This window comes from Triticum urartu, chromosome 7A, assembly GCF_056163025.1.
Source record: "Triticum urartu cultivar PI428250 chromosome 7A, HENAU_Tu73, whole genome shotgun sequence".
NCBI classification, from domain to species: Eukaryota; Viridiplantae; Streptophyta; class Magnoliopsida; order Poales; family Poaceae; genus Triticum; species Triticum urartu.
Genome location: NC_141879.1, coordinates 35,136,603 through 35,148,707, shown reverse-complemented (window position 1 = coordinate 35,148,707; position 12,105 = coordinate 35,136,603). Strand labels below are relative to the sequence as shown.

At 47.5% G+C, this 12,105-nt stretch overlaps 1 protein-coding gene across 1 annotated transcript; it reads right to left on the bottom strand.

The window, feature by feature from the left end:
* Positions 1-3,297: 3,297 nt before the first annotated feature.
* On the bottom strand, positions 3,298-6,354 carry LOC125525658 (aspartyl protease family protein At5g10770-like). The gene is made up of 3 exons (XM_087537118.1): positions 6,090-6,354; positions 5,728-6,008; positions 3,298-4,965 (listed from the first exon to the last, which is right to left on the bottom strand). The coding sequence occupies exons 1-3, from the start codon at positions 6,259-6,261 to the stop codon at positions 3,934-3,936; spliced, it is 1,485 nt and encodes a 494-aa protein (XP_087393244.1). The 5' UTR covers positions 6,262-6,354; the 3' UTR covers positions 3,298-3,933.
* Between the last annotated feature and the right edge of the window lie 5,751 nt (positions 6,355-12,105).

Here is a 12,105-nt window from a genome sequence, read left to right as displayed (position 1 = left end):
CAAGGGGGAGGGGGCGCCGGCCAGGAGGAGGGCGCAGGAGGAGTCCTACTCCTTCCGGGAGTAGGACTCCCCCCCCCCAATCCTATTCCAACTAGGATTCGCAAGGGGGGAAAGAGGGAGAGGGGGGACGGCCACCTTCTCCTAGTCCTAATAGGACTAGGGAAGGGGGGAGGTGCGCAGCCACCTTGGGCTGCCCCTTTCTCCTTTCCACTAAGGCCCATGAAGGCCCATATGGCTCCCGGGGGGTTCCGGTAACCTCCCGATAACCCGGTAAAATCCCGATTTCACCCGGAACACTTCCGATATCCAAATATAGGCTTCGAATATATCAATCTTTACGTCTCGACCATTTCGAGACTCCTCGTCATGTCCGTGATCATATCCGGGACTCCGAACAACCTTCGGTACATCAAAATGCATAAACTCATAATATAACTGTCATCGTAACCTTAAGCGTGCGGACCCTACGGGTTCGAGAACAATGTAGACATGACCGAGACACGTCTCTGGTCAATAACCAATAGCGGGACCTGGATGCCCATATTGGCTCCTACATATTCTACGAAGATCTTTATCGGTCAGACCGCATAACAACATACGTTGTTCCCTTTGTCATCGGTATGTTACTTGCCCGAGATTCGATCGTCGGTATCCAATACCTAGTTCAATCTCGTTACCGGCAAGTCTCTTTACTCGTTCCGTAATACATCATCTCACAACTAACATATTAGTTGTAATGCTTGCAAGGCTTATGTGATGTGTATTACCGAGAGGGCCCAGAGATACCTCTCCGACAATCGGAGTGACAAATCCTAATCTCGAAATACGCTAACCCAACATCTACCTTTGGAGACACCTGTAATGCTCCTTTATAATCACCCAGTTACGTTGTGACGTTTGGTAGCACCCAAAGTGTTCCTCCGGCAAACGGGAGTTGCATAATCTCATAGTCATAGGAACATGCATAAGTCATGAAGAAAGCAATAGCAACATACTAAACGATCGGGTGCTAAGCTAATGGAATGGGTCATGTCAATCAGATCATTCAACTAATGATGTGACCTCGTTAATCAAATAACAACTCATTGTTCATGGTCAGGAAACATAACCATCTTTGATTAACGAGCTAGTCCAGTAGAGGCATACTAGTGACACTTTGTTTGTCTATGTATTCACACATGTATTATGTTTCCGGTTAATACAATTCTAGCATGAATAATAAACATTTATCATGATTATAAGGAAATAAATAATAACTTTATTATTGCCTCTAGGGCATATTTCCTTCACGGACATGCCACCACACCACCCCGCATGTATGAGGGCCCGGTGCGACGCTCCGGTGGCATTGCTACCCCCCCCCCCCAAGTGCCCCCGTCCCGCCTAACCCTGTAGCGTTTGACCAAGGGATCTAGCCCTTTGACTTTGCACGGACGGGCTTTGACCAGTGGACCTCCTCACCCGGTTGTGTTAGGTCAGCCCATAGGAACACTTTGGAGCAACATCCGGGCCAGACCCACAGCAAGATCCCCTCCGTGTAGACCCCACGCGTCCGTTTCCCCCCTCCAGGTGCCGGCGGCGGCGCCATCCGTGAGGGAGGGCACACCCCGGACACGCGTGCCGGGCGTTTGCAACCGCCACAACACTTCCAGACTTGTGAGAGGCCGCCTACGCAAGATTTGGCGGCATGCTAGCCCCCGGAGGCCGCCGACCACAGCCGTAGACGCGCGAAGGGCAATCCGCGTAGAGGGAATTTTTCGGATACTTCTCCATCACCAAAAATTATGAAAAAATACCATCGTTCCTATAGCACATGTGCCCGCGTCGTGCAAAAAAACTCATGATTTTATCGCGCTCCGAGTATTTAGTAATATTGACGCCGCATCGTTACTGCAGAACGTCTACTACCGTGTCATCGCCGTCCGTGAGGGGGGGCCACGCCCCGGAGACGTGTCCCGCCTCTTCGGACATGCCAACACACCACCCCGCATGTATGAGGGCCCGGTGCGACGCTCCGGTGGCATTGCTACCCCCCCCCCCCCAGTGCCCCCGTCCCGCCTAACCCTGTACCGTTTGACCAAGGGATCTAGCCATTTGACTTTGCACGGACGGGCTTTGACCAGTGGACCTCCCCACCCGGTTGTGTTAGGTCAGCCCATAGGAACACTTTGGAGCAACATCCGGGCCAGACCCACAGCAAGATCCCCTCCGTGTAGACCCCACGCGTCCGTTTCCCCCCTCCAGGTGCCGGCGGCGGCGCCGTCCGTGAGGGGGGGCACACCCCGGACACGCGTGCCGGGCGTTTGCAACCGCCACAACACTTCCAGACTTGTGAGAGGCCGCCTACGCAAGATTTGGCGGCATGCTAGCCCCCGGAGGCCGCCGGCCACAGCAGTAGACACGCGAAGGGCAATCCGCGTAGAGGGAATTTTTTGGATACTTCTCCATCACCAAAAATTATGAAAAAATACCATCGTTCCTATAGCACATGTGCCCGCGTCGTGCAAAAAAACTCATGATTTTATCGCGCTCCGAGTATTTAGTAATATTGACACCGCATCGTTACCGCAGAACGTCTACAACCGTGTCATCGCCGTCCGTGAGGGGGGGCCACGCCCCGGAGACGCGTCCCGCCTCTTCGGACATGCCACCACACCACCCCGCATGTATGAGGGCCCGGTGGGACGCTCCGGTGGCATTGCTACCCCCCAGTGCCCCCGTCCCGCCTAACCCTGTAGCGTTTGACCACGGGATCTAGCCCTTTGACTTTGCACGGACGGGCTTTGACCAGTGGACCTCCCCACCCGGTTGTGTTAGGTCAGCCCATAGGAACACTTTGGAGCAACATCCGGGCCAGACCCACAGCAAGATCCCCTCCGTGTAGACCCCACGCGTCCGTTTCCCCCCTCCAGGTGCCGGCGGCGGCGCCGTCCGTGAGGGAGGCACACCCCGGAGCCCCAAGACGGGCGTCTACGCATGCATGAACACTTTCACATATGCATCGGGACCCATGCGATGTTTCGGTGACATAGCTACACCCCGAACCCCCCCCCCCCCACCAACCAGAATTCCTTCCGTGTCGACCGTTTCCCCCCTCCGTGACACGGTGATAGCGACGTTCGTAACGGGGGGCAATCGATATACCATCGGGTTTGTTTTTTTTAGATAAGGCATAATTATCTTATGCAAAAGCAAAAACTAAAATAAAGTAAAAATAACAAAACAAAGTAAAAATAAAAAAATAAAGTAATGCCCACGTATGCCGACGGCAAGGCCGTCGGCATATATGTGCACACACGGAGGTTGTCCCATGGATCGGTGACGTGGCGTGGCACAACGATCGATGACGTGGCGAAGGGGCCTATGCCGACGGCTGTGCCGTAGGCATACCTCTGCCAGATAAATTTAAAAATTAAGTAAAGTAAACATATGCCGACGGCAAGGCCGTCGGCATACCTGCGCACACACGGATCGATGACGTGGCGTGGCACACGGATCGTTGACGTGGCAGAGGGGCCTATGCCGACGGCTACGCCGTAGGCATACCTCTGCCACAGATATGCCGACGGCCGCCGTTACCATCCGTCGGCGTAGGTTCAACGCCGTCAAATGGTCAGCGCTGACCGGGCAGGTGGGCCCGTGCTATGCCGACGGCCTGACCTGTGCCGACGGGCCCCGTAGGCGTATCTCGGGCGGTCCCGACGGCCTCGTCTATGCCGACGGCCCCGTCGGCATAGATGGATGTATGCCGACGGCTTTTCTACGCCTACGGCCTATCCTTGGCCGTCGGCATATGTCCGGCGATGCCGACGGGGGCCGTCGGCATAGATTTGGCCGTCGGCAACCCCAGTTTTTCTGGTAGTGTACCTTGTAGACCTCAAATATATAGTAGTGGGTCATTTCACACAATTGGTTGTCCTGCAACCTACCACATCAGCACGCAGCAGGGCGGAATCCCACGGAGCCGCCGCCGACGTCATAGAGAACCTCGTAAGTCTGCTGCTGCACGTTGCCGATGAAGCCGACGGATTCTTCACCGGGGGTGGCCGCGAACGCCAAGCAGCCATCCAACATTATGGATGCCGGGTCGAGCTCCAAGGTGGCGCCGCCAGCGAATACGAGAGAAACCTTTGGGACCTTCACCTCAGGGAAGCGGGTGAAGTCGTAGCATGTGTCGAGGTTGCGCACGGGTGCCGCCAGTGGGCCATACGCTGCCATGGCGCTTCTGAACGCTGTTCGTAGTGCAGCGTACACTGGTGGCGGCAGCTGCGTGACGACTGCGCCAGAATCCATCACCGCGCCCGTGGCAAAAGCTGTTGGCGGCACGCTCAGTTGCTTCCCGGCCACGATGATCGCCTCCAGGTGCACGATGTAGAATGTTGGTGCATGTTTGTTCTTGATGAGAGGTGTATGTGCAAACTTCAACGAAGCCTCCACCGGCCCGCCCAACGAGAGGAAGCCGGCGGAGCTCGGCTGTGGGATGCAGTAGGAGAATGCGTTACCATAGGCCTCTGCTGTCTGCTCTAGAAGCGACCCGCGACCGCCGCCGAGTGCCAGGATGCCTGCATTCTGGTTGCTGAAGGAGCCCCTCACGGCATGGCTGCACCCAAACCGGAAGTCCTTCACCACAATGGTTGGGGACATCGTCAGCGTGTCAGTAACATACGTCCCGGTAGTTGCCTTACCGTCGCCATAATTTACAATGTACTTGCACTCATCGGTGGTGGTTGAGCAGCCATTGCCGTAGCTGCTGCCTAGCACCTTGCAGGCCGGTGAGCCACATGTGATTGGTGCGAACGTACTCGACTTGGCAGGGTCATAGAAGGGATCCTTCTGGAGGTGGCACTGCGGGATGGGGCACGGGAGACACTGCACCCAGGGGATGTCGCTGCTCGTGTCGACGACCACCGTCTGGCTCATAGTGGCATGGTGCTCGCCGGGCGGAGTCTGATCAGATTTTTCGATCTAAAATTTTAAGAAGAAGTTGTAAAACCGGTTACCGATGCACATTTTTGTTTGAATTGACACTTGTTTCACTTTCAATATCATTCTGAACTACCCAAATTTGCATATAAATAATAAATTTGTAATACGGTAGAGGCCCTTCGCTAAAAAAATGCATAGTTTGAAGTGAGAAGTCACATGGAAGTTCACGATTTTAGCAACATGAAGCCACAGTTTTAAGTCCTTGGTTATATATGAACTGAAGCAGCGATAGCATGACTGCATGTTGATCCAAAATCTTAAAAATGATTCAGATTTAATAGAATATCATGCTGACTATAATAAACACTTCCATATCATTGCTGATGTCTGATTGGGCAGTTGTAATTTTCCTATTGTTTATTGATTCTTTCGATACCAATTACACCCACCGTCTCTATCAACACTATGTGAAGGGCTAGTCAAGAGAATGAGGATGCACACAACTAAAATATTAAAATAAAAATTAATTTATTGTCTTTATCTGGTAGCTATGGTTCATTGAATAGGGATTTTTTGTTTCCGGTTACTAGGATGAAATCTCATCTACTTCCTAAACCTTCAGATGGTTCCATCTTACCCGTTCCTCACTTTCATTGTAGCTAAGCAATCAAAAAACGCACGAACATCTTAATTAAATTGATACGCACACTAAGTTTCATTCACTGATATACTTTCCATAAATTCTGTCAGTCGAGAATTAATGGAATCATTTTAAAGCAGTACATACTAAAGCCTTCTCACCGAGTTCGATGTCCCTGAGTTTGTCCCGACTGAAGCTGTCGAAGACAGCATATAATCCCGGTTAGAAACCGTGGTAGATCTGGCAATTATTGGTATCCCCGCACCGACACTGCCGATATCAGCAGAGAGCTGCGTCCGGATGTAGCTGGTGCGGAGCTGGTCCCACAGAAGCATGTCATCGACATCGATGCCTATATCCTCTGATGCCCTCGACGATGTTGATGAGCACGGACCGTGCGAGCGGTTCATCGGCACCCAGGCGGTGCCGTTTGACGGTATCACTGTTCTCCGTGCATGCATATATTAGCTGAAGCTACTACTATCTACATATATGCTCTAGTCACTAATTATAAACATCTTACCCTTGTGTCCGGAGCAGGCGGCGTCTTCTGGGATGTGCTTCAGGGAGCTTGTTGGCACAACCATGAAATGTTTGTGTTCATGGTGATCTCCAGCACCTGCATTTGCACTCAGGCTGCAGGAACTAGACAAGATGATCACAAGAAGCAGCGACTGCAAAGTGGAGACCTTCATGGTCACGGACTAATTAATTGTGTTCACGTGTTGAGGGCAATGCTTGATGAGTTGATGGGATGGTTGATGATTTCAGTATCGTAGCTGCTAGCTCTATATATAGAAAGAAAACGAAATGCACCCAAATGCATGGGTTGGCGGACGTGCGATGGAAAGCAGCCATGCACTAGACGCCTTTGCTTTCCAGGATTTGATCTTCTCCTTTTGTTTTTAATATTGCTGGTTAACTTTGTGTGTTCTTCCTGTGTACCGCGGACAATTAGATATGCATGCATGCCCATGGCCGGTGCCTTCTCCCGGCACAACTCTGTTTTGTGCATACAGATACAACTTGCAATCAAGAGGTTTGGACAGACACAATAAATAGTCGAGCGGAGTGTTATTTTTGAAGGGCGCATCAATGAGAACACGACATGGTCTTCTGGTCAAGGTGGGGAGATGAAGGTTTGCCAGAAATGCATAACTACCAAAGCTAGGGAAGGAGGGTTGGGATGTTTGTGGCGACAAGGATGTATACTGTGTCGAGTGGACATCTAAAGTGAGGCTTCAAAGAAGTGGAGAAGATGGTATGAGAAAGCCATTAAATAAACCAATCGTCATATCACTGTTGTTAAATTCTAATATCATGTGCACTATTCTGTAATACTCCCTCCATTCCAAAATAATTGAAGTTCTTGGATTTTTCTAAGTCAAACTTTTTAAAGTTCGACCAAGTCTCAAGTTAGTCTTCAAAGAAGAGAAAAACATGGTATATATGATAATGCCATTAAATGGATATCCAATGGTCATTATCACAGTTGTTAAATTCTAATATCATCTGTACTACATCTGTAATAATAACGCATTTGTGCAGGCCGGGCCAATATGTTACTAGAGGAGATGTCGCTTCAACTGTTTTTGCTTTATCGCATATGCTATGATGATGTCTAAATAAACAAAGATGAATACAACTTTAAGAATCATATTCTAGCCAGTTGATGGACTGTAGTTATTATCTTTTTTTGTGGCCCATGATTTCTTGGCCCATGTGTTTTGTTCCCACAAACACTAGAAATTAAATATTTTGTTGCACATATACTATCTATGGGTAAAATCCAATGAATAGAGCATCAATCTGTCCATCTATCTCTAAATATAGAATTGACCCGCAAGTTCCATGCAATGACTAAGATATCCTAAAGTACCTAAGCTGGCTAGCTAGGTTCATCTGTTTGATTTATTAAATAATAATAAATTAATAACCTTAGTACTACAAACAAAGAAACAGGCCCACTTTGGAGATGCTACTGGCAATGCTTTGGCCCTGAAGGAAATCATCTAGAGAGAAAAGATGAATAATTTCCATGTTTTGTAACATTTCCTTTTCTTTTCCCTGGTTTCAAATTGATTGATGGACTTGTCGCACATCCCTAGAAATCGTGCATGGCCAATCACAGGTTGTTTAGTCAATCATGCATGCATATCTTTCAGTATTTGCCCGATCTTATGTACTAGTGCACATTAGTTATGTGCGCAAGTGCCCTAGAGCTAAAGTTTCAAGAATATCATAAGATCGACACAAATTTAATCATGCGTCATCATGCATGCATTTCTTTCAGTCTTTTCATGACTTTCTCTACCCGGACACGCTAATTAGATGCGCAAGTGCCCTAGAGCTCAAAAGGTGAAAAGGTTCAAAAGATACGGCAACTTGGAAACCACATAATATTACTATGCTCAAAAAGTAAACACTGATTTATTTTGCAACTTACCACTCGTAACAAGATTTGGAGTGGATTAAACATGACCTTTAAATCTCATGGAATCATAGATGCACATTACTTTAATATTTCCAATATCTTTTTTTTGCAGGGAAAAAAATCACATATATGCGGTGGTATGGACTGTAGTATACTTTTATGTCTAAAATGGCTAGTGCGTACGATATGCTCCTATTTTTTCAAGGTTTTGTGTGTCGCAACAGTCAAATCAATGTCTTGCAATGGATATGTAATAGTGACACTCAATCTGAGATCTAGATCTCTTAGAACACTGACCCAATCTTTAAAATAATACTTTGAGCATTAATTTCTATGTGACTATGTTGTCTCACAAAAAATAGACATTATTCTAGAAGTATAAGTTATCTTTAATTTTGGATAGTAGTAATTCTTATAGATGGCCAAACTCTGGAAATGATGTTCAGAGCTCAAGCTCCAGGTAGCTCATTATGTGGGCGACTCATGTGCGTGGAGATGGGTAAAATGAGATATTTTTGGTCGTATTCGTCGGGTATTTCATATCCTACCAAAAATTCATAACTACCAAAGCTAGGGAAGGAGGGTTGGCTAGGGAAGGAGGGTTGGCATGTTTGTGGTGACAAGGATGTATACTGTGTCGAGTGGACATCTAAAGTGAGGCTTCAAAGAAGTGGAAATGATGGTATGAGAAAGCCATTAAATAAACCAATCGTCAATATACAGGATGATACAAGGATGTATACCATGTACCGCGGACAATTAGATATGCATGCATGCCCATGGCCGATGCCTCCCTCCCGACACAAGTTCTCCATCATTGTCCTTGTAGTATATAATATCCGGACCTCTGTTTTCATCTAAGCTCAACTTGAGGTCCATGAACCTTAACATGGTATCTTCCATGATGTTCTGGTTTCTGGGTATGAGAGACGTGGTAAAAAATAATTGCTATGCTCTGATTCCATGTTCTTTCTCGATCGTCTTGACCAATGCATTGAATAGGATTAGTTCATACAGATACAAATAGTCGAGTGGAGTGTTTCATTTGACGGGCGCATCAATGAGAACACAGCATGGTCCTTTGATCAGGGTGGGGCGATGGAGGTGGGCCAGAAAAAGGTCAATAGTTACTAAATAACAATGTCTAAATAAATAAATAATCTGGTCTTGGGTTCTCAGAGCCTTCCGGCAAAGATGAATATAACTTTAAGAATCTTATTCCAGCAAGCAGTTGATGGAGTGTAGTTATTATCTTTTTTGTGGCCAAAGATTTCTTGGCCCATGTGTTTTGTTCCCCCAAACACTAGGATTAAATAATTTGTTGCAAATATGCTATCCGTGAATGACATCCAAAGTGTAGAGCATCAGTCTGTCCATCTATCTCTACATATAAAATTGAGGCGCAAGTTCCATGCGGAGACTAAGATATGCAAAGGATGCCTAAAGTAGCTAAGCTAGCAAGCTAGGTTCATCTGTTCCATTTAATAAATAACAATAAATTTATAACATCCAGAAACAAGCAAGACAGTGGACACCCATGCTTCTTCCCGCTCGGGATTCCTGGCCGTCGGATCTTCCTTTGATGCATTATGGACCGTAGGATCTCGCCTTCGGATGACCTCAGCCGTCGGATCAAGCCCGGATCACTGCTACAATGAATAGTGATGAATAGTAGCCTCCATTCGATTTTTCTTACTGACTTTTCTTACTCCGGAATTACTTTACTGCCTCGCTGACATGTGGGGACCCTGGCTGGTGGGCCGCGTCGGTCAGCGTCTATGGCTGCGAGTATGGCTAGTGCGGTTCGTCGGCGCCCTCCAGGTCGTGCCACCGCCTGTAAAATTGGGTGGCCACCGAGGGTATTTTAGACATTTCACGTGGTTAGGAAAATATCCAATAGCAAGGGCTAAGAGCCTAGCCGTCGCTCCCTTCCGCACTCTCGCGTCGCATCTCCTCCTCTCCCTCTCTTGAACCCTGACCCCGCGCTGGCACGGTCCCTGCCACGCCGCCGCCGCCACCGCCGCCTTCGCTCGCCGTCGCGTCCTCTCCTCCACCACGCCCCCTTGGTGCGCCGCCGCCGCCGCCTCCGCTCGCCGTCGCGTTCTCTCCTCCTCCACGCCACCTCCCACACCTCTCCAGCCAGCCTACTCCCTCCTCCCTTCCCTCCCCACTCCTCCCCATGTCCCTCGTTGCTGCACCACTCCCTCCCCCACCTTCAAAGGCATCCTGGACCTGATCTGGAGGAAGAAGAAGAGGGCACAAGAAGAGGAGAACAAGAAAGCTTCCCCAACTTCCCCCTTCACCAAATATTTGTGATTTGATCATAAAGGTGAGATTCCCCATCATCTATGAGCTCTTATCCTCTATAAGTGATGATTCTTGGAGAATAGGGCTAGGATTAGGAGCCCTAGGTGAGGGAACTAGGGGGGGGGGGGGGTCATTGTTGCTGCTGTTCTTAGGTATTCAGCTTCAGAAATCAGCAATTTCGAGTTCCTAGATGGCAAAATGAGAGGAGGAGCATGTGGAATGTTTTGTAGGTGTTGTTCTCACGATCGTTTTGAGTGGTCATTCACTCAATTTGGTTCAGCCGTTTAGCCGTGGCGATAAAAACAAGTTGCTGGGAATCATTGTTGCTGCTGTTCTTAGGTATTCAGATTCAGAAATCAGCGATTTTGAGTTCCTAAATGACAAAATGAGAGGAGGAGCATGTGGAATGTTTTGTAGGTGTTGTTCCCACGATCGTGTTGAGTGGTCATTCACTCAATTTGGTTCAGCCGTTTAGCCGTGACGATAAAAACAAGTTGCTGGTTGTTTCTGCAAAGCAGTAATTTTCTCATAGCTTTTGTCCATAGTGTTTCATGATATTTGAGGGTTCATAAATTGGTGTTATACAATGGTACGGCTACCTGGTATCTTATAGTTCATAGATCAATTCCATTTACTTTATTCCCATGAGTATTTTTGTTACTATGAACTTCAAAAGATGGCTGCTCAATATTTCTGAATATGAATACAGTAGAGCAGTTTTTGCCGTTTCTGATGTGCAGGTACTCATCCAGGGTTGTGTTGTTTTTCAGGGATCTATTTAGGGTTTGCTTGCTGGTCCATCTTGGTCGGGGTCTGTTTCTGCTCTTGGCTACTGGGCTGGTATGTCGTGCCATTGCTGGTGCTCGAGGTTGCTTCACTCGTCTCTTTGAAGGTGATTATTTACTCTCGCCTAGCCTCCTCTATGTCTTTTGAGGTTGTTGGGTTCACGAAGAAAGTTTTCAGAGGGTGTAGCTCTTATAGCATATCACAGAGAAAGTGTGCAAAGGGCGTGGCTCTCGTAGGTTAGGCGATCTTGTGCAGATTTTATCGTCCGTGGTTTATTTAGTTCAGGCACGGATGAACATCAAGATGCAGAAAATGAATATAGGCTTGACTTTGATTTTATTAGGTGTCTTAAAATCGAGTTTGACTTTAGTTAAGGCAAGGATGAGCATCAGGATCTAATTGTGTTTGATTTACCTATTCAGTGAAGTTGAATCGGTGCTCTGGAGATGTCATGTCTAGGTTATTGCACACGGATAGGAGTTCTCATATTCCGTTACGATGATGGAGATATCCAGCATCTTTTAAAAATAATGTTACAATATTGGTTGGTTTTGGTTATCAATCCTGAATCAGAAACTTAGAAAATATAAAACATCTTCATCTGGTTGTATTTAAATATCTGCTTTATGGCAGCAGATGCTATATGCTGGGTTGATCTCCATCGCATGTAGCTTTTAGATGTACTTTCTGTATAGGGTGTCTTCTCTTTGGGGTGGTTATCTGATGGTCGTCTTCTCTTGAGTCGGGTTGATATGCATTCAGGTTGCTGTGCATGTATACTATGATTAGTGGCTGGTTGTAATAACTCGTGGATATTCATTGTTCTTTTATTCAATGTGTATCTTATCCTTGCCTGACCATGTTACTGGTACATGGGTATAATGTAAGATGGTTTATGCACTTGAATGCCTGATGTTATGCTATGTAGGGTTATATAGGTCCTTCTTCTAATGTTATGCGTCTTGCTTCTTATTTGCCCAGCATTCCGGTATGACGTTGCCTGGTCATTGAC

Bases quoted from the DNA above. Each gene is read 5' to 3' on its own strand.
- LOC125525658 (XM_087537118.1), bottom strand. From the start codon at position 6,261: ATGAAGGTCTCCACTTTGCAGTCGCTGCTTCTTGTGATCATCTTGTCT. The intron at 6,009-6,089 runs GTAAGATGTTTA...CACGGAGAACAG, and splicing joins CGCCTGCTCCGGACACAAGG to TGATACCGTCAAACGGCACC. The intron at 4,966-5,727 runs GTGAGAAGGCTT...TTAAAATTTTAG, and splicing joins ACTCAGGGACATCGAACTCG to ATCGAAAAATCTGATCAGAC.